The sequence below is a fragment of the Pagrus pagrus genome, assembly GCF_965226575.1.
Source record: "Pagrus pagrus genome assembly, chromosome: 16".
In the NCBI taxonomy this organism is placed as follows: Eukaryota; Metazoa; Chordata; class Actinopteri; order Spariformes; family Sparidae; genus Pagrus; species Pagrus pagrus.
Window position 1 is genome coordinate 27,710,298 of NC_140200.1, and position 21,837 is coordinate 27,732,134.

A 21,837-nucleotide genomic window follows, 5' to 3' on the forward strand; every position below is an offset into this window, starting at 1 on the left:
TGCATACAGGCCTGCAGGGGCCATACACACTACTGAGTCACATTATGAGTTGCCGTGATAAATTCACGCAAGATTAGTCTATGATGTTGTTACGTCATTTGTTCTCAACAAATTATACAATATACATCGGTAAGGATTTTCAACTTGAATAATTTGGTCATCAAGATCTGATGTGTGACTAAAGTGTGACTAAAGTGTGTCTTGATTGTATGAACAGTGTATGAATGCAGACTGTAATTTTAGCTGTAAGCAAAGCAGAAAAGCTAAAGCAGCACTTCAACATTATGCATGCTGCCAGTTTCAGCGCAAACTATCCTACAAAATCACATCAGTGTAAATATAAAATAGCAAACATGCTAACATCCTATAAGCAGTCTGTTTCTACTATGAATAAATCGACAACAGCACAAGATTTAAAGGGTTGCAGGGAGGCTCCGAGAGCTGAGGAGTTACTTGAGGTAGCACTGGTGAATGCTGAGGAGTGTGTTTGGTGGCTGTGCTGCGGCTATCCCCGCGGCTTGAGAGAGACACGGGTGGATTGGCTCAGAGAGTTTCAGAGCGAGTGGAGGCTGGAGGTTGAGGTGCGTGGCTGGAGGCTGATGGCTTGAGATGCTGGAACTCCCGGAAGACACCAACACTGGGGAGACCAAGAAGAAAACAGGGTTAGGTTGGTTGGAGAGAAAAAATACAAGCATTCAAAAATCTAATAGAGGCTCGAAGGTTAGATCTACCACGTAGTAGAGTCGAAAACAATCTGGCAGTAAATGTGAGGCAGCAGCTCCAGCCCTCCAGAAACACCGCCCAGCCTCCACTGTACCTCTGAAACCACACAAGCAGAAAACCACACACCAAGCACGGAGAGAATCCACACCAAAACTCAAAATCATGACATGTGGAGCTATCTAAGCAGGTGCCAACATCGGCTAACACGGCAACCAGAAGAGTATATGTTTTAGGAACACTAAAAAGAGCAAGGACAGAAACACACTCTCCGGTGCACATCTTGGACAGTGACTCAGGATTGCCACAACAGAATGGGCCAGACATCAAATAGGCCACCTCATTCCATCACTTTCACTTCTCTCACTGATTGTTGTGTGAATATCCATTTATTTTTGCCCATTTGTATCTTATTGTGGTATACTAATAATTACAAAAACAGTAATAATTTTATTTTTATACTACTTTTCCTACTTAAAATGCTTCACAGCTCAAAAAGAACAGAGTGTAAAATGAGAGAACAGAAAGAGTGGATAAGGCAGTGCTACTGACAACAATACAAGACTACACATCAGAATGAGATGGGGCGGGTAGTTTTTTCTTCTTTGTTGGTGAAACCATATATTGTCCTTTTTTATACCTTATTTCAGACGATCTATTTGAACCTCTCCACTGCTAAAATGACTGCAAAGGGTGCAAGTTAAATTCTATCCTAGTCTATTGGGTGCACATAACTATGTCCATGTTATTCGTATTAATTTGTCTATTGATCTGACATTTGTTAAATCTTTTTCACAGCATGGGTGTCAATAAACTAATCAATAACATCAATAATAAGTCCCCTATTTAATTATGCCAGAAAGTCAATAAATGGTCAGTAAATTCGAAAACTAAAAATGTAGTTGAATTTCAATTAATTGATTGTTTCTGCTGCGATTATTTCCTGAACAATTATTTCCTTATTTCCTGATAGGGATTCAAAGCCTGTAGCCTGTTGCTTATATGATGAAACATATAGGCAACACATACTCTGGCCTACTTTAAGTGTGTACCAGCTCCAGTCTGCCTGTGCTGTTTAAATGCTGCGTCTCTTGGAACACATTAAGGAGGCTTCACGTGTTGAGCCATAATTACACGTACTGCATTTGGTACTCTCGGTGCGCGAAACGTTGGAGGAGGAGATTTGGTCCTCATGGCTCACGGTTCTACGTCACTTTATGTTGACGTGTGGCTAGGCAGAGCGCTGCTGTATCAGCGACTAGCTAGCTGAACAGTCGCCTCTTGACAGTTTATGGTTAACGAAAGCATTGACAGCCGATTGCTTTTGCAAACATAAAGGTTTAATAATGGCAGCTGACTGGGAAGAGATTCGACGGCTTGCTGCTGACTTTCAGAGAGCGCAGTTTGCTGACACAGTGCAAAGGTAACCGCACCTAACACTCCAAGCAGCTGCTAGCAGCGAAGCTAATGTTAGCTAACATGACACTTTCATTCAATGTAACGCTGTTAGATGGATAATGTCTTCTTTCTGTTTACAGCTGTTGGTAGCAATAAAAAGAAGGGGGAAAAAAAACATATCTGTGTAACTAGGAGAAGTCCATGTATGACACTTTTGTCATCTTTCCACAGGTTATCGGAGAGGAACTGCATCGAAATTATTTCAAAACTGGTCCAAGACAAGAAGTTAGATGTGGTGCACACACTTGATGGGAAGGAGTACATCACTCCAGCACAAATCAGCAGGGAGATCCGAGATGAACTCTACGTCCACGGAGGTCAGTTTGACAGTCAATAGAAGCACATGTTCTGGGAATGACGGTGTCAGTCCCAAAAGTGTCAAATCATTGGCAGCTGGAGTATTTTCAACTGAACAGTTAATACATCCTGCATTTCTGTTTATCAGGGCGAATCAACATTGTGGACCTGCAGCAGGTGTGTATTTGCAAGTGACAGTCACATTCATGACTTTTCATGTTATTATTATTATTTTTTAATCAAAGCTTCCTTTCTTCTTATATCTCAATCTTCTTCCTTTCAGATCCTCAACGTGGATTGGGTCCATGTTGAAAACAGAGCTAGTGACATTGCGAAATCAGATAAAGGCATTCAACTTGTACTGGGACAGCTTATTGATGAGTGAGTATTACGAATGACATGGTATTATAAGGCAGTGTTAGTCAGTCTGTCCATATAACAAAAATGTGCCCAAGTCAATCCTGTATGATAGCTCAGATATGGCATGTGTTGATCCTTGCTATCAGAAGACATTTGGTCTGTTTCTCAGATGGGGACTAACACGGTTGCCCTGAGGGTGAAAATATGACTTTTCACAAAAAATGAGATTTCAGAAAACACTTTGCCACATAGCTAAACAAAGACTAGTGATTTAACCAGTTTGTTACCCATTAAATGATAAACTGAAGTTTTATGAAATCAAGAGTAAATGCTGCAAACCTATTGTCAAACATGCTGCTATGTTGTGTTGTATGTAGCACATACCTGGACCGTTTGGCTGAGGAGGTGAATGACAAACTGCAGGCGGCTGGTTTGATCAGTATTGCAGAACTGTGTAAAAACTATGACCTCCCAGGAGATTTCCTGTCTGAGGTGAGTCACACCTGCATATGTTGACCATATAAGAAATCTCACAAGAAATTAGACAGTAGATTGTGTCATATTTGTATTCAGATGACTCAGTCCATGATGACAGCTTCTTTTTATATGTTTTTGTTTGCTGACTTCACTGTTGATTAAAATATGAGTATAAGTTAATGTTTTCTATGTATCTCAGGAGCTGTCAAAGCGTCTTGGGAAACTTATCCAAGGAGAGATGGACCAGTACAACAGGGGGGTCATATTTACTCCAGCTTTTGTTGCTCGTCACAAAGCCAGGATACGAGGGCTCTTCAGCGCCATCACAAGGTAAACATTGTTCAGATATTTCACACATCGGGACTCATGCCTGAAACACTAGCACAAACAGATCTGCGACAATTTGTGTTGTGAAACAACTCGTTTTAGTCACTAATTTTGAATTTACTAACCAAGTGTAAGAGTGGTCAAACCAACACTGCTAGCAGTGCTCTTCTTTGTACTCTTTGGGAAAAACTATTGTGAAGGAAATGAAAACGGAGCAGAACAGGGCCATTTGGTGATGTAAATTTAACAGATGGCCACATCTCCCAAACATACAGTTACTCATGAGCAGGTGGCATCCATCCGGCTGAAACAAGTGATGTATGACAAGTTTGTACAGTTAAGTTTGGTGAATCTGAGGTGGAACACTAGTACAAACAAACCTGACCAAAAAAACAGTTGGGGAGAGTTTTGAGAGATTTAGGATAAGAGCACAAAAATGTTCTTGCATGAGACCTGATGATGACCTCCTGTTTTACTTATTCTGTAGGCCAACACCTGTCAGCAGCATGATCGGAGCGTTTGGATTTCAGGAACATCTTCTGTACTGTAAGGAGACACTTTTTCTTATTTTTTTTTATCAGGTGACGCAGCACAAGACAAGTGAGAGACATGATAGGAACAACACTGTGTGAGACATAGGGACATGTCGAGACATTGTTGTTTTGAGGTGACAAACTAAAAAGGTTGGGGTCCACTGGTTTAGACTTCACCATATGCTGTATTTTATAAGCCTATATATTGTTTATGTAAAAGTTTCACCTGAAAAGTAACCAGTGAGTAACAGTAAGCTGTCAAAAAGGGACTTGAAAAGTGTAATATTTCTGATGTTTTGTGAAGTAGAAGTATAGAGCAAAATGGAAATATGCCAGTTAAGTACAAATAACTCAAAATAATATGTAGGTACAATACTTTTATTGTATATTCCCCCATTGCCAGCTGTCCTGGAGGAGTTGGTGGACACTGGACGCCTAAAAGGAAGCGTGGTTGGAGGTCGGCAGGACAAAGCTGTGTACATCCCTGATATTTACTCCAAAACACAGAACACCTGGGTGGACTCTTTCCTCCAGCAGAATGGATATTTAGGTAAGCATTTTCAAAATATTATTATTGTCGTTATAATTCAATTAAATTCAAGCTTAATTTCAGACTCACAGAGGGTCCATAGCAATATTTCTGTCGCATCCTGTTTTATTTTTTCAGCTTTGAACCTTCCTTTCTATGGGAGTGGGTAATGGCTACTGTGAAACATGTATTTGATTTCTGACCTTTAAAGTCAGAATTCTGAGGAAAGAAGTCAGAACTCCAATACCTTTTTCCACAGTGGCCCTAATCCTCTTCCATACATTTCTGACTGTGTATGCACTTGAAAAATCCCCACATTTCAATATGAAATGGAGCTCTGTCAAGTGAAAAGGGCATGTCCCCCCGCTGCATGGTGCAAGATGAACAGTATAGGACAGTGATGACAAAATCACAACATTCATAGAAATGTTTATAAAACCTGAGGTGTTTAAGAGCTTGTAGTTTTGTTCAGTCCCCACACACAATTTTAAGATTCCTAAGAAAACAGACATAAGCTGGGAAGCTCGTACAGTTAATAACTGTTGCTGCGAACTTTAAAATAAACCCAGAAGGTCAACAATGACACTGCTGTTTTCCAGCAAATTCAGTCCTCCTCCTGTAATCTCTAAGACCCCCTGTGTGTTTGTGCTGTCACCCTCCTGAACCCACACAGATATTTTCTGCTGTCTGAGTTGACAATGTCTCTACTTTTTAAACTTGCCATCACAGCTTGCTGTGTGACCGTATGTGTGTTGTAACTGCAGAGTTCGATGCGTTGGTCAGACTGGGGATCCCTGACCCCCCCAACTACATTAAGAAGCGCTTCAAGTCCATCAAGCTGCTGTTCCTCAGAGCAGCCTGTGTGGGTCAGGCTCTGGTGGACCAGGTGGAGGCCTCAGTTGAGGAAGCTGTCAACTCCGCCACATGGACTGACATACAGGTGCCCACACAGCTCTGTCTTTACCTGTCATCACACAAATGATTAATTATGGTACAAATATTTATTTCTTCTGTTCTTCATTTTTGCTCTCACTCTGTCTATTTCAGCCAATTTTGCCCAGCTGCCTGTCGATGGAGGACATCGGGATGTTGATCAACCAGGCAATGAGAAACACTAACGTCCAGTCCTCTGCCAGAGTGCTGGGAGGGACAGTGGTCGTCAGTGAGAAGTTCATCAGCAACTGCCTCTCTGTGTTTGATGAAGTCATGCAGCAGAAAGCTCAGAAGGTAAGGCCTCCTGCCAGACATCTCCATTGAAAACTTCTGAGTAGGCTTGCCGTGCTAGTCAGAGTTACACAGGGCTTGTGCCATTAATCCCACAGACTGTATAAAACTACTCCCTGACATATTTCAAATAGCCTCTGTCAACAAATGCCAAAACTTATGCATGTCAGTGTTTCCCCTCAGATGAAGTTGTAGCAGCGGAGGTGTCACACATGTAAAAAATGTTTTGTACGTTTGCAAAGTACGCCATCCGGGAGGTTCCTATGTGTCTGCTGGCAGCAGAGGTGTGATGAGCCGGTCTTTTTAACTCATCTGGAAATTTTAAAATCTGCACAGGCGAAAATATAATATCACCTTTGACGACTACATGAAATTTTCTCAAGAGCAACTTGAAGAGGACACCAAATGTAGTGTGACACCCTGCCAGATAAGAAAAACTACATTTATACTGCAAACACTGCTAGTTGTGATATACTGGGGAGGCAAATCATATTTTTCACAGGATGGGGGCCCAATTCATGGTTATCCTTTATGAATCCTGTCTAAATAATTATTAATATGTCTGAGGGAATCTGTCGATCGTCTTTGATTGACAGCTGTTGTGCATCACGGTGCCCCTCATGCACAGTAAGGCCTGGAGCCAGAAGACAGTCGGATACAGTCTTTTATCAACATGAATCTTTCAAATTTTATTTGAGTATTTATTGGGGTATTCCCAACATATGACTGCATTTACTGTAATGTTACTGTGTGATGCTCATGTGAGGCAGCATTATTCTGTGAGAATGATGATCCTGACATGTTCAGCACTGCTGGCTTTAGTGTTAACATTTGCTCGATGCGTGTGTGACAGGGCAAAATAATATAACGTTAGTTTCTAAAGTTACTGTATAAGACGGAGTCCTCTCCTCTCCGTTCCTATGCTTTACTCGCTATTACTCGCAGGTGTGTTAATTGACTGAGATATGAAGCGTCCATAGCGCAAAATGATATAATTTCAGTGATGAAATGCTGCCCTCTATACACTCTCCTCTCCTCTCCTCAACAGCGGTGGTCAAATTTCGCACTGCTGCTGCTATTTATATACAGGGGAAACACTGCATGTTGTGGAACAATAGCCTGTGACTATCCTACTTCATAATAAAAGTCAGCTTGTGTTTCACCAGGTAAATGCTTTTAATGTGAAGCTGAAGCAGTTGAAAATGTACTGAAAAGCAGTACCTTAACACAGTGCTCTAACGTGAGTGAGCATCTCTTGTATAAAGCCAGTGTACCAGGTATGACCAGTGTTGTCAGGAGTGTGTTAGCCAGTGAGAAAATGTCATCACTGCAGCAACCTTACTCTTGAGTACAGGCAGACAGGAACATGTACAAATGAAGTTTGTTGCCACTTGCCATTTCAATGTTGTGTAGAGGTTGTGCTCTATATGTTCTGTGTTTTTTGCCTTTCTGCAACATTGCAACATTTCCCTTTGGGGACAATAAAGTTGAACATTTGTGTTGAAAGTTGAAGTTGAAGTTTAAAACACTACAGTATCTGGGTTTTTTGTGATGCGTCTCTTAGGAAGTCAAGAACAATCCAGTGTTTTTAATATCTGAAGAGGATCTGAAGCAAGCGTCCATGTTGACTGAGAGCTCAGCACTATCTAAAAAGGAAAAGAGAGAAGCAGAGCGCAGGAAGAAGGCTACAGGTAGGTTCAATACTCCTGGGTTAACCCTGAGACCAAACACACACACACACACACACACACAAATTGTAAAATCTAGTGCAGACTACAGGCCTGTTCAAGACAAATATCTTGGAACTGAGCCAAGAACCCTCAAATCGGCACAAAACTCCCGGGTGCCTGTGATGATGGCTGCCGTGTTTCCAGCATTTGGAGACGTCTGTACCTTGTTGTGAGCTCTTCTGGGTGCTACTACAGTTGGACACCAGGTCTGAAAAATGTAGTTTGTGTCATCATGAATATAGGAAAAAAAATGTTTTGTGTAAAGAAGACTTTTGGTATTGGATTATATATCGTCTGTTAACTGTTTGTCTCTTAGAGGGCAGTGGCAGTGTGAAGTCAGGTGGCGGAGGCAACGCCAGAGAGATCCGGATCCGTAAAACCAAGAAGAAAGGGAGGAAAGACGAGGACAGCGATGAGGAAACCGGACCTTCACAACAAAGTAGAGTCACAGCCACAAAGTAGTTTTATGTTCACAGGGACATTGTGTCTCTATATGCACATTAAACCTGTTCAGTGAGGCATTTTACTGTTACAAGAGTGTCATGGCTGGTTGGATAGAAATCTGTCCTCTGGGTTGTTTAGGGGTTTTTTTTTCATGGAAGACAAAGGTAACGGTAGCATCCCTGTGAGACTAATTAGCTTGTGTTTTACCTTTGCCAAGATCGCAGCAAACAGACTGCAGCCCTCTTTATGACCCAGGAGGAGATCGTAGCTGTTTTAGAGGAGAGATTGAGTGACTGCCCTGAAGAAATCCTCTCTGAGCTGGCAGAGCATTTAGTGAGGTAATACTCAGGTTTCTGTCGGAAGTTAGTGTCTCTGCTAATACTTTGAGAACATTAAGTCCACTTTCACACTGTTCATATCTCTGCAGGCCTCTGAGTAAAGCCTATCAGGAGGTGCTACGGGCGGTGTTCATGTCCTCCACCAGTTCTCCATCAGGTGCCAACAAGAAGAAGAGTATGAAGGATCTACAGGAGGAGATCACTAACCTATACAACAACATCCGACTCTTTGAAAAAGGCACCAAATTCTTCTCTGGTAAATACTGCTGTTGCCGCTAAAGTGCAAAAGTCATGAATAACTGGTCCCTGAAAACCAAGTTGCACCTCCTCTCCTTCAGTTAAATCAGACAGACATTGCTGGGTTCAGTGTGACACTATCCTTTTCATAAAGCTTCTATAGATGCTCCTGCTAACTGAGATCTTGCCTCCCAATCATCACGAGCATGAAAGTTAATTGGAGTTAAATTACTGTAACTAATGATTATTTTCATTCTTCCCATTGGTGTCCAAAAACCCAAGATGCCGTCTTCTAATGTCTTGTTTTGTCTACAACCCAAAGATATTCAGTTAACTGTCACAGAGGAGGAAAGAAACCAGAAAATGTTCACATTTAAGAAGCTGGAATCAGAGAATAATAAACTTTATTTGTATACTCTTTTCAAAACACGGCTCAAAAGTGCTTTACAGAACAAATCAAATCAAATCAAATCAAATCAAATTTTATTTGTATAGCCCAAATTCACAAATCACAGTTTGCCTCAGAGGGCTTTACAATCTGTACAGAGACGACACCCTCTGTCCTTCGACCCTCGATTCGAGTGAGGAAAAACTTGCCCCAAAAAAAGGCCCTTTTAACAGGGAAAAAAAATGCGGAAGAAACCTCAGGGAGAGCCACAGAGGAGGGATCCCTCTCCCAGGAAGGACAGACGTGCAATAGATGTCGCATGTACAGAGCAGATCAACGAGATCACAATGTATTCAATTATAAGCGATGGTTGACAGGAGTGAAAGTACACAAAGATGTATTACAGCAATAATGATGAAATGCACATGGAAATGTGATTACTAGTGATAACAGTAGTAGTGATCAATGGCAAGGATGGTATGTAGCAATGCAGTACGATAATAGTAGTGGAACGTATGTAACAGAGATGTGACTAATATTAGCGACAGTAGTGGTGGGTGTCAGGCAGGGTCATGGCAGTAGGTGCATCCACGATCAGGCAGGGCCATAGCAGTAGGCGCATCCACGATCAGGCAGGGCCATAGCAGTGAGCGCATCCACGATCCACGACCCGGGCGCGGCCAGGATCCAAGGGAGCCTGTAGGACTAGAAAGCACAAGGACTCCGGGGAAGAAGTAAGTCAGTGACATGCAGAGATGGGGCATGTATACAGGCATAATGTATACAGATGGAGAGGAGAGGAGAGGAGAGGAGAGGGGAGGAGAGAGAAGCTCAGTGTGTCATTGTCCCCCGGACTAGGCCTATAGCAGCATAACTAAGAGCTCTGTCCTGGACCAGCCCTAACTATAAGCTCTATCGAAGAGGAAGGTCTTAAGTCTACTCTTAAAGGTAGAGAGGGTGTCCGCCTCCCGGACCAAAACAGGAAGATGGTTCCACAGAAGAGGAGCTTGATAACTGAAGGCTCTGGCTCCCATTCTACTTTTGGAGACTTTAGGAACTACAAGTAATCCTGCGTTCTGGGAGCGTAATGCTCTAGTTGGGTGATAGGGTAGTATGAGCTCCTGGAGATATGATGGTGCCTGACCATTAACAGCTTTGTAAGTGAGGAGAAGGATTTTAAACTCTATTCTTGATTTTACAGGGAGCCAGTGCAGAGAGGCCAGTACAGGAGTAATATGATCTCTTTTCTTAGTTCCTGTCAGTACACGTGCTGCAGCATTCTGGACCAGCTGGAGACTCTTTAGAGACTTGTTAGGGCAGCCTGATAATAGAGAATTACAATAGTCCAGTGTGGAAGTAACAAATGCATGGACTAGCTTTTCTGCGTCTTTTTGAGACAGGATGGGCCTGATTTTTGCAATGTTACGTAGATGAAAAAATGCAGACCTTGAAATTTGTTTTATGTGGGAGTTGAAGGACATATCTTGATCAAAGATAACTCCCAGATTCCTGACGGTGGTGCTGGAGGCCAAGTTAATGCCATCCAAACTCGCTATATCATTAGATAATGCATCTCTAAGGTGTTTAGGACCAAGTACTATAACTTCGGTTTTATCTGAGTTTAACAGCAGAAAATTGCAGGTCATCCAGGTCTTAATGTCCTTGAGACATGCATGGAGTTTAGTAAGCTGATTAGTTTCATTTGGCTTTATTGATAGGTATAACTGTGTATCATCTGCATAACAATGAAAGTTTATGGAGTGTTTCCGAATTATATTTCCTAGAGGGAGCATATATAAGGTGAATAGTATGGGTCCAAGCACGGAGCCTTGAGGAACACCATGACTAACCTTGGTATACAGGGATGACTCATCATTAACATGTACAAACTGAAATCGATCCGATAAATAGGACTTAAACCAGTTTAATGCGGGTCCTTTAATGCCAATTAAGTGTTCCAGTCTCTGTAGTAGAATGTGATGGTCAATGGTATCAAATGCAGCACTAAGATCTAGTAAGACCAGGACAGAGACAAGTCCTTTGTCAGAAGCGATTAGGAGGTCATTTGTAACTTTCACCAGTGCCGTCTCTGTGCTATGATGTGCTCTAAAACCTGATTGAAAATCCTCATATAAACTATTTTTATGAAGAAAGTCACATAGCTGGTTGGCGACTGCTTTCTCAAGGATCTTGGAGAGGAAAGGGAGGTTGGATATAGGTCTATAGTTGGCTAAAGTTTCTGGATCAAGATTAGGCTTTTTAAGGAGCGGTCTAATTACAGCTAGTTTAAAGGATTGTGGTACGTATCCTGTTAATAGAGACAGGTTGATCATTTCTAGTAAAGATGTGCTAATTAAAGGTAAAGTTTCTTTCAGCAACCTAGTTGGGATGGGGTCTAGGAGACAAGTTGTTGGTCTAGATGAAGAAACCATCGAAGTTAGTTGGTGGAGGTCAATGGGAGAGAAGCAGTCTAAATATAAGTCAGAATTTACAACTGTTTCTGAGGTTCCTGTGTTTAAAGATACAATAGTGCCAGTTGAGGGCAAGCGATGATGGATTTTGTCTCTAATAGTTAAAATTTTATCATTAAAGAAGTTCATGAAGTCATTACTACTGAGCGTTGTAGGAATACATGGTTCAGTAGAGCTGTGACTTTCTGTCAGCCTGGCTACAGTGCTGAAAAGAAACCTGGTGTTGTTTTTGTTTTCCTCTATTAATGACGAGTAATAGCTTGCTCTGGCATTGCGGAGGGCCTTCCTATATATTTTAAGGCTATCTTTCCAGGCTAAGCGGGATTCTTCCAAGTTGGTGGAACGCCATTTCCTTTCAAATTTCCGTGATGTTTGCTTCAATTTGCGGGTATCCGAGTTATACCAGGGTGCTAACCTCCTGTGCTTTAACAAGATAAAAACAGTACAAACAGTCAAGATTAAATCAACACAACATAAACTACAATGGACTTAGTAGAGTGCACACCTCTGCCAAGGCCCGACAATCCTCTTTAATTCAATCAAGCTTAATCCAATTTTGGATAAAACATGTTTAAGTTAGCTAGATCTGGATGTTTTTTTTTTTTGGATCTGCATGAAATTGTAGTCACTCATAGATACCAGCTCCTTAATACGTCAGATTTATTTAATCCAGATCCAAATACTTCAATAGTCAACAGCTCACAACTAGTCGATTAAGGGCGCGTTCACACCAGCCTTGTTTAGTCCGGTTAAACCGAACTGTGGAACGTTTGCCCCATGGTGCGGTCCGTTTGGGTCGGTGTGAACGCTGGCCGCAAACTCTGGTGCGGACCAAACAACCGCACCCTGGTCCGCCTCATAGAGGTGGTCTCGGTCCACTATCAAGTGAACTCCAGAGCGGAGGGGGGCGGGGTCTACAGTATAGGGGCATTCATTCATTCATTCGTTCATTCATTCAGGGAGATGCATGGATTCTATAAAAGAGCTGCTTTCATGATGAGCCAACTTTGTGATTTTTACACGTTTGTGACTGTCTGCTTCCCTCACTGGTCCCGCTTGTGTAGACAAAGCGTCATGGTAGGCCCTCATTATTGCCTGTCGTCTACTTCCGTATGATCGTCGGATCGCATAGCATCTTCGGCGAAATGCATGGATCAAGACATTATTAATGCCCGCTGCTCTATGAGGCGTTAATACGCGCGGTCCATAAAAGGTTGCGTGTAAGCGCTCCAGATCAGCACTAATGTAAAAATAAGCAGAGCTCCATGATGTACAGTAGGCTACTGATCTGATGTACAGATTTGCTGACTACCCGCCTACACAGTTTGACCAACAACAGAAGGGCGTTGCGGCCACGTGAGTTTTGTTCACAGATTTTGGACCGTTTGAGTTTGGCCTTTGTGAACGCAAACCGGACCGACTCAAAATTGAAACAATGTATCATCCTCGCGTTGGTTCGGATCAAAAAACGGACCTTTCACGGACCTTTAGGTGTGAACCCGACCTAAGTGTGCGAGTTAAAACGCACACACTTAATGGAATTTCTTTGATGGTGCAGATGAAACCCAGGTCAACATTGCTAAGCACGTCCTGAAGACCCTGTGCACAGATGTCACCAACATCCTGGTCAACTTCCTGGCGGCTGACCTGATGATGTCTGTGGAGAATCCAAGCACCATCAGCAACGAGGTGAGAAAAGCTCCTGCTCTGTTTCTGTCTCCTCTCAGTAGTCTTAAATAACGTCTGTATTCCAGGAACAGACAACCAACCTCAGAGGCTGAGAACACATTTAAATCAAGTTGGAGATAATTAGGACTGTGTCATTCTTTGAAATGCACTGCGGGACTTGTTAGGCCTTGGACTTCATCGTGAATGTCTCTGATGTGTCGCCTCAGGTCAGAGTGAAGATTTTGGGCAAACTGTCAGAGGAGACCAAAGGACCGCTGATGAAGCTACACAACTGCCTGAATGGCAAAGTGAGTTGGTTTCCTGTTGGTTACATCATAAGCTGGTGGCTTTAGCTTGAAGGATAAAACTCAAACTACAGGGATGTAAACTTCCTCACTGTTTGTTCATCACAGACTATTGAAGACTTCCTGACCAACATAGAGACGTGTGCTGAGGTGTGTGGCTTCATGCTGAAGAAGGGGGACAAGAAAAAGGAGAGGTAATTTTGGTCATTTAAAAAAAAATAAAAATAGTATATATGGGTATATATCCAGAAAATAATGCATTTGAATTGAGTTTTGAGATTTTGTGAATGTGTGTCATTTAGACAGGCCCTGTTCGTGCACCGCCAGGCTCTCACTGAGCAGCTGAAGGAGACAGAGGATCCAGCCCTGGTCCTCCATCTGACCAGTGTGCTGCTGTTCCAGGCCAGCACCCAGTGCATGCTGCATGCTCCTGGACGCTGCGTGCCACAGATCATCGGCACCCTCACAGGCCGAATACCCGCAGTATGTCAACACTCACTGACTTACTGATATCCCTTTCACACTGGACAAAACACCCACTAACATCTGGTTTTCGTCTTTAATGCGATTGGGTACTATCGGCATTCTCTCCAGCGTCAAATGACTCTGCAGTCATGCCACTATGAAGCTGTTCACAAACACAGTCCAAAAACAGTTTGAAAGTCACAACTCTGAGCTCCTAATCGTTGAGTGAGTGCTATTGATCATCAGAGTAGTCAGCCGTTCCCAAATGTAAAATGGTCATTTTGTGCTCCAGGACAGCCAGATATTTCATTTTGATCCATTTCAACATTACAACACTGTTGATAGAGAACACTGACAGGAGCAAACACCTGAAACTAAGAGGCTGTTCAGCCACATTAAAGGACCACCTACTCAACTGACGTCCTCAGTGAAACAAGAAGAAGAAGAAGAGGGAGTCACAACAACAGGCAGAATGGATTACACACTGTGCTTATGTACTGATACAGTAAACAGTAACTAATATAGGCTACTTCTTGGTTGCCATTTGAGAAGGTCTCCAGACTCCCTTAAAAAAATTGCTAAATTTTGTGGGTTGAGGAAAAACTTTATAAACTTTCTGAAATGCTGTCTACAACAAGTTCTTAACTATTTGGCCTGTCTTGTTAATTTGGCAAATGTTACACATGAAGTTCTTTCTGTCTTTGTGTTAAAGAAAATTGAGTCCGTTTGTCCTAGTGAGGGTAATACCAGGTCTGAACAGCCTCTAATTTCGATAAATAAGGTGAAATATACACCACCTCAGTTAGGAGTATGGTGGATTTTCTGTGTAACCACCTCAGTTTGAGAACTAGAGACAGGTGTGTACAAAGTGCAGCTTTAACTCAGACATAATAGACATGTTTATTTGTACTTCATTGTGGTCTAAGTGCTTCAGCAAGTGTTGGCAACACACTGCTTCATTTCTGGATTGTTTACATCCAGTTTTCAGACACAGCAGCTGGGGGTAATCTCCATCTGCTGCTGTCAGTGTAACAGAGCATTTGTTTGGTGAGTTAAACTGCTGAAATGTATGTGTGTGCCGTTGCAGGAGCAGCAGCAGCTGTTGTCTTCCTACCAGAGCCTGGTGGTGAAGCAGCTGGTAAGCCAGAGTCAGAGCAGGAAGCAGGAGGAGGCTGAGGGTGAGGCCGACAAGACAGAGGAGCAGGACGAGGAGGCCGGGAGCGTTCGCACTCAGCTCATGGCTCTGACACCTCAGGTCAAAGATGTGGTGCTGTCTCAGAGGAAGACGTCTGGCATAGAGGAATGAACATTTCAAACATTCGAGAAATTATTGTCTTGACTGATCCACGATTAATATTTCTATGGTCTTACATGTTCAGATGAATACTTAAAATTCTGCTAGATCAGCTGTTAATACTGTATTTTTGTGAGTATCAACAAGGAGCCAATTCTCAATTTGTAAGTGAAATTCCTGTGTGGGATTTCTCCCTGTAAACCCAGTTAATATGAAAATCCTCAATGAGGTTCTGATTTTCATGCATTCATTAAAGCACCCCTCTGCCTCATGTGTTGGAGTCCCTGTTCAGTCATGTTCCTACACAGACCTGGAAAATTGTGCTGGATGTTTTATTATAACCTTGTCCAGTGCAGCTGACGAGGCAACTTGTTTTGGCAACTGATCTTCTAATGAGAACTATTAGTCAAAAGCACCAGAACAAGCAAGTAAGGACCTACAGGTGAAATTGAACTTTCAAAGAGAAGTGCTACAACACTGATGCGAACAATCATGAGACATTAAGGCTTGTACAGTTCCATGGCAACTAAGGAAACTGAATCAGTTAATGAAAACAGTAGTCAGCCTCAACTCAAGGTCCCCTTACTCACTTGTTTTACAGGTTTCAACTATTGTCTAACCCAGTGGTGTGCCGTGGGATTTTGTTACAACCATAGATTGTTATTGTAATACAAACTATACAAGTAATTAATGAGTTTTTAACATACTATATCAGTCCTTTTGTACACATTAATTTTCCCTAATACAGAGTCAAATTATATACCTTTTAAAAAATCCTTTGAAAACCTTCCAAGGAACCAAAAAAAAAAAAAAAAAGTCTGCATTAGCTGATTGAATTTGCTCAGTTGCCATGAAAGAAGGCAAAATTCTGAGAAAAAAAGTCAGAAGTCAAATTTTTCACAGTGGCCCTAATTCTATTCCATACATACTGAATGCTAGGAACATTGTGAGGAACACTCATCCAAAGATTGTGGAAATCCCATTTAGACATCAGAATAAGAAAGTAAAGGAAAACATGACATTTTATCTCACCCTTGTGGCACATTGTGAAACTTTACATAACTGTTACGCAGAAGGTTTGTCTTTTTATGTGTAATTCTCCTTTGTAGCACTTGGGGGCACCAAACACTCAAATAATATCACAGCAACCCAGTGACTGATATTGATCAACTTTTAGAAGAAGAAGAATTTTAGAATACATTTGGATCATACCACAAAGATAGTAACAACAGTAAAGATAAACATAAGACATGGTCGAAAGTGCGTGAACACACTTAACATTACACACATACATACACATTCCATAACCGTGCTGTTACTCTGCTGCCTTAACAGCCTACTGGGAAGGTCTAGCAGATTTTGGACTCTTGCTTCAGGGATTAGCTACTGACTGCAGTTTATCTCTGTGGTGCTGGTTAGGGGTGAGGGCAGGGATCTGTGCAGGGTGGTCAAGTTCTTCCACACCAACTGGAAGGAGTTGGTTTCCTTATGAATCTGGATTTTTTTTATGTAGGCACTGTCATGTTAAACAAGAAAGGGGTTTCCCAAAGCTGGTGCTCGAAACTCACTGGTATCTAAAATCACTGAATTTTTCATTCAATGCAAACTGTTATATTTCATTCATATTTAGGTGATGTAACTTTTACAGATAAGCAACAACTGTGACCACAAGTGACAATAACAGGGCAATGGGAAATAACAAAAAATTAAATAGTAGTAAAAGTACAGAGGAGTCAAGGAAAAGTTCACCCAAAAATGAAAATTATCATTCAGTCATTATCTCCTCAGCCCCATGCTAATGGAAAGTCAGGTGAAGTTTTGCAGCCCACAAAACATTTCTGGAGCTTGTTGGAACATTCCCTAAACAACTGAAGTCGAAGGGGACTTGTTGAAAAACGTAAAAAAACAACCGCAAAAACAAAAGAAACATAAAATGCCTCTATACAGCTTGTTCAATATAGACTATGTCTCTGTAAGCCCCAAGATCCCAAATTGATTTGAAAAGATGTTATTTACTCTCTCGACATCGGTGGGGGTGCGAGCTGATGCTTTCAGTTCAGCAGCTACAGAGAAGATTTTCACTGAAGAAACAAATGTAAGTGTTAATAATGTCATGTGAGCTTTTTTTTTATTTTAAAGCTGCTCCTATCATTATTTTTATCTTAAGGAAATATCAAATTACTATGTGTTATGTGAGGGGGTTTACTGGTAGTGATCAACTATACAATAGTTATTATTGGACTTTGCATATCATCGGTTCGAGAGCTGTTAGCATCTTTTAGCTCATTATTGCTGGTTTACCGTCCACTTATTGGTTCAGCCTTACAGCTTGTGTCAACCTTGTCCCCACCAGCGGCTGTTAGACCTCTGGTGCTATCAATGAAATGGCCTCTTCCCTACATGGTTGCCAAATTCATCTGTACGTGGATGATACTATGATGTACTGTATTGCTGATTCTCTTCAGCCATTGGTTCTGCAACTATATTGCTAATTAATCTGAGGCTAACACTTAGCAGAAAAAAACAAAATTCACGGTCTTCTAAAGATCCAAGAACTTACAATACCTCAGTTTGCATATCTCAACTATGAACAGTTTAAATATTACAAAGGTTACAGTGTACAAGTATTTGGGCATCTGGATTGACGACAAGTCGGATTTAAATATATCTATCTATAAAGCACTGGTACCTGTGTATCTATAAAGCACTGGTACCTGTGTATCCGTGTATCTATAAAGCACTGGTACCTGTGTATCTGTGTATCTATAAAGCACTGGTACCTGTGTATCTGTGTATCTATAAAGCACTGGTACCTGTGTATCTGTGTATCTATAAAGCACTGGTACCTGTGTATCTGTGTATCTATAAAGCACTGGTACCTGTGTATCCGTGTATCTATAAAGCACTGGTACCTGTGTATCCGTGTATCTATAAAGCACTGGTACCTGTGTATCTGTGTATCTATAAAGCACTGGTACCTGTGTATCTATAAAGCACTGGTACCCGTGTATCTGTGTATCTATAAAGCACTGGTACCTGTGTATCTGTGTATCTATAAAGCACTGGTACCTGCGTACCTGTGTATCTATAAAGCACTGGTACCTGTGTACCTGTGTATCTATAAAGCACTGGTACCTGTGTACCTGTGTATCTATGAAGCACTGGTACCTGTGTATCTATAAATCACTGGTACCTGTGTATCTGTGTATCTATAAAGCACTGGTACCTGTGTATCTGTGTATCTATAAAGCACTGGTACCTGTGTACCTGTGTATCTATAAAGCACTGGTACCTGTGTACCTGTGTATCTATGAAGCACTGGTACCTGTGTATCTATAAATCACTGGTACCTGTGTATCTGTGTATCTATAAAGCACTGGTACCTGCGTATCTATAAAGCACTGGTACCTGTGTATCTGTGTATCTATAAAGCACTGGTACCCGTGTAACTGTGTATCTATAAAGCACTGGTACCTGTGTATCTATAAAGCACTGGTACCTGTGTAACTGTGTATCTATAAAGCACTGGTACCTGTGTATCTATAAAGCACTGGTACCTGTGTAACTGTGTATCTATAAAGCACTGGTACCTGTGTATCTGTGTATCTATAAAGCACTGGTACCTGTGTATCTATAAAGCACTGGTACCTGTGTATCTGTGTATCTATAAAGCACTGGTACCTGTGTATCTATAAAGCACTGGTACCTGTGTATCTGTGTATCTATAAAGCACTGGTACCTGTGTACCTGTGTATCTATAAAGCACTGGTACCTGTGTATCTATAAAGCACTGGTACCCGTGTACCTGTGTATCTATAAAGCACTGGTACCTGTGTATCTGTGTATCTATAAAGCACTGGTACCTGTGTATCTATAAAGCACTGGTACCCGTGTACCTGTGTATCTATAAAGCACTGGTACCTGTGTATCCGTGTATCTATAAAGCACTGGTACCTGTGTATCTGTGTATCTATAAAGCACTGGTACCTGCGTATCTGTGTATCTATAAAGCACTGGTGCCTGTGTATCTATAAAGCACTGGTACCTGTGTATCTATAAAGCACTGGTACCTGTGTACCTGTGTATCTGTGTATCTATAAAGCACTGGTACCTGTGTATCTATAAAGCACTGGTACCTGTGTATCTATAAAGCACTGGTACCTGTGTATCTATAAAGCACTGGTACCTGTGTACCTGTGTATCTGTGTATCTATAAAGCACTGGTACCTGTGTATCTGTGTATCTATAAAGCACTGGTACCTGTGTATCTATAAAGCACTGGTACCTGTGTATCTATAAAGCACTGGTACCTGTGTACCTGTGTATCTGTGTATCTATAAAGCACTGGTACCTGTGTATCTGTGTATCTATAAAGCACTGGTACCTGTGTATCTATAAAGCACTGGTACCTGTGTATCTGTGTATCTATAAAGCACTGGTACCTGTGTACCTGTGTATCTATAAAGCACTGGTACCTGTGTATCTATAAAGCACTGGTACCTGTGTATCTGTGTATCTATAAAGCACTGGTACCTGTGTACCTGTGTATCTATAAAGCACTGGTACCTGTGTATCTATAAAGCACTGGTACCTGTGTATCTGTGTATCTATAAAGCACTGGTACCTGTGTATCTGTGTATCTATAAAGCACTGGTACCTGTGTATCTATAAAGCACTGGTACCTGTGTACCTGTGTATCTATAAAGCACTGGTACCTGTGTATCTATAAAGCACTGGTACCTGTGTATCTATAAAGCACTGGTACCTGTGTATCTGTGTACCTATAAAGCACTGGTACCTGTGTACCTGTGTATCTATAAAGCACTGGTACCTGTGTATCTATAAAGCACTGGTACCTGCGTATCTGTGTATCTATAAAGCACTGGTACCTGTGTAACTGTGTATCTATAAAGCACTGGTGCCTGTGTATCTATAAAGCACTGGTACCCGTGTATCTGTGTATCTATAAAGCACTGGTACCTGTGTATCTATAAAGCACTGGTACCCGTGTATCTGTGTATCTATAAAGCACTGGTGCCTGTGTATCTATAAAGCACTGGTACCCGTGTATCTGTGTATCTATAAAGCACTGGTACCCGTGTATCTGTGTATCTATAAAGCACTGGTATCTGTGTATCTATAAAGCACTGGTACCTGTGTACCTGTGTAACTGTGTATCTATAAAGCACTGGTACCAGTGTATCTATAAAGACCTATGTAAAACTACCGTCATAAATCACATCTGTGTTGCATTGGAACTCTGGTCCACTTTAACTGGTTGAGTGACTGGCTAGTTTTTCAAGCCCCTTGTGCCTGATCTTGGAAAGCTTGCTTTGAGTATTAGTGCAGCAGTCTCATGGAATCACTTTACAATTATTAAAAACTGAAAAACTCTTCCACCTCTCAGACACTTTACACACATCCTTAGTAACCATCCATCTTGTAATTGCTTCAAATGAGCTTGTTGATCTGATTTGATGGTTACATGTGATAACACATGATGACTATTTTCACTGAATCGGTTTGATTATATATTTGTATTTTTTTTTACCATGGTGTGGTGTAGTGTTGGTTAACACTAGCTAAAATTAGCTATGATGGCTTTCACAAAAGCCATGGTCTGGTTCTGGCAGACAAAATAAAAAAAATGTTTTTTTATAAAGTGTTTAATGTATTAAACACCTGAAATTAGATGAAATTCCCAGACCAGCACTGGGAACCATGTTTAAAGATATCTGAACCTGAACTATATGTTGTCAGAATGATCAATATCCTAGCAGGTAAACTTGAGCTGGTGGATTTCTCACGTTTTTTAACAGAAACTGCTGTAATCCGGAGCCTGACATGTGACTGCACCATGTGCTGTGTGGAGGCAGACACACTGTCTGCATCCTGGCAGAAGAAGAGGCTGGCAGGAGAAAATGCATGCGTGAGGTCATCATACACACAAGCACATGCTCCACATTGCCATGGAAACAAGCATCTCCTTGCAGAGAGCTGGATTTTTCTTTGTTTTTGCTTTCTGTTTTCCACCGAGGCCTTTGGCAAGTGAGAGATATCAAATGAGGAATTTCATTCTAAAAGGACAGATTAAAAACAGAACCTCCTACTCTCAGAATATGATTCATACCAAACCATACCATACAAAACACTGATGTCAAATTTAAACCCCACCAATCCCTTAAGACTACAGAAAAATACACTCACGGATACCATACATATTTCCATTTTACTTTTACAAAGTAGCATATGCATACATAGTGCATGCAGTGCTATAATCTGTACTTAATCAAAGACAGCTGTATCTCAATAGACCCTCCAAATATTATCAAACCATACATGTGAAGCTAATATGTCTGTAGTAACTTAGTGTTACATAATGTTTTTTTGCCATTTAAAAAAAATGTATCTCCATAGTGGGCAGGTATCCTTGGCTGTAGCTAGCTGCTTTTAGCTAATTTGTTCATGGCACATTTAGTCATGGAACCAGTGGCCGCAAAGTTTGCTGGGGCTAAGAGCTTGGATCACTGGGGAGAGAGCACGGCCTGAGAGTGAACATGTATGGACACCGA

At 41.5% G+C, this 21,837-nt stretch overlaps 1 protein-coding gene across 1 annotated transcript; it reads left to right on the forward strand.

The window, feature by feature from the left end:
* Positions 1-1,920: 1,920 nt before the first annotated feature.
* ufl1 (UFM1-specific ligase 1) lies at positions 1,921-15,538 on the forward strand. Its single transcript, XM_084378524.1, has 19 exons — positions 1,921-2,143; positions 2,350-2,495; positions 2,624-2,652; positions 2,759-2,856; positions 3,213-3,327; positions 3,512-3,642; positions 4,127-4,185; positions 4,576-4,722; positions 5,466-5,641; positions 5,749-5,928; positions 7,490-7,616; positions 7,972-8,094; positions 8,317-8,437; positions 8,527-8,693; positions 13,092-13,222; positions 13,429-13,509; positions 13,615-13,700; positions 13,809-13,989; positions 15,059-15,538. Exons 1-19 carry the CDS (start codon positions 2,067-2,069, stop codon positions 15,275-15,277), a joined length of 2,394 nt encoding a protein of 797 aa, XP_084234650.1. The 5' UTR covers positions 1,921-2,066; the 3' UTR covers positions 15,278-15,538.
* The last annotated feature ends 6,299 nt before the right edge of the window (positions 15,539-21,837 follow it).

Coding starts and splice junctions, on each gene's coding strand:
- ufl1 (XM_084378524.1), top strand. CDS start 2,067: ATGGCAGCTGACTGGGAAGAGATTCGACGGCTTGCTGCTGACTTTCAG. Junction 7,617..7,971: donor GCGCAGGAAGAAGGCTACAG/GTAGGTTCAATA, acceptor TTTGTCTCTTAG/AGGGCAGTGGCAGTGTGAAG. Junction 8,694..13,091: donor AGGCACCAAATTCTTCTCTG/GTAAATACTGCT, acceptor TTGATGGTGCAG/ATGAAACCCAGGTCAACATT.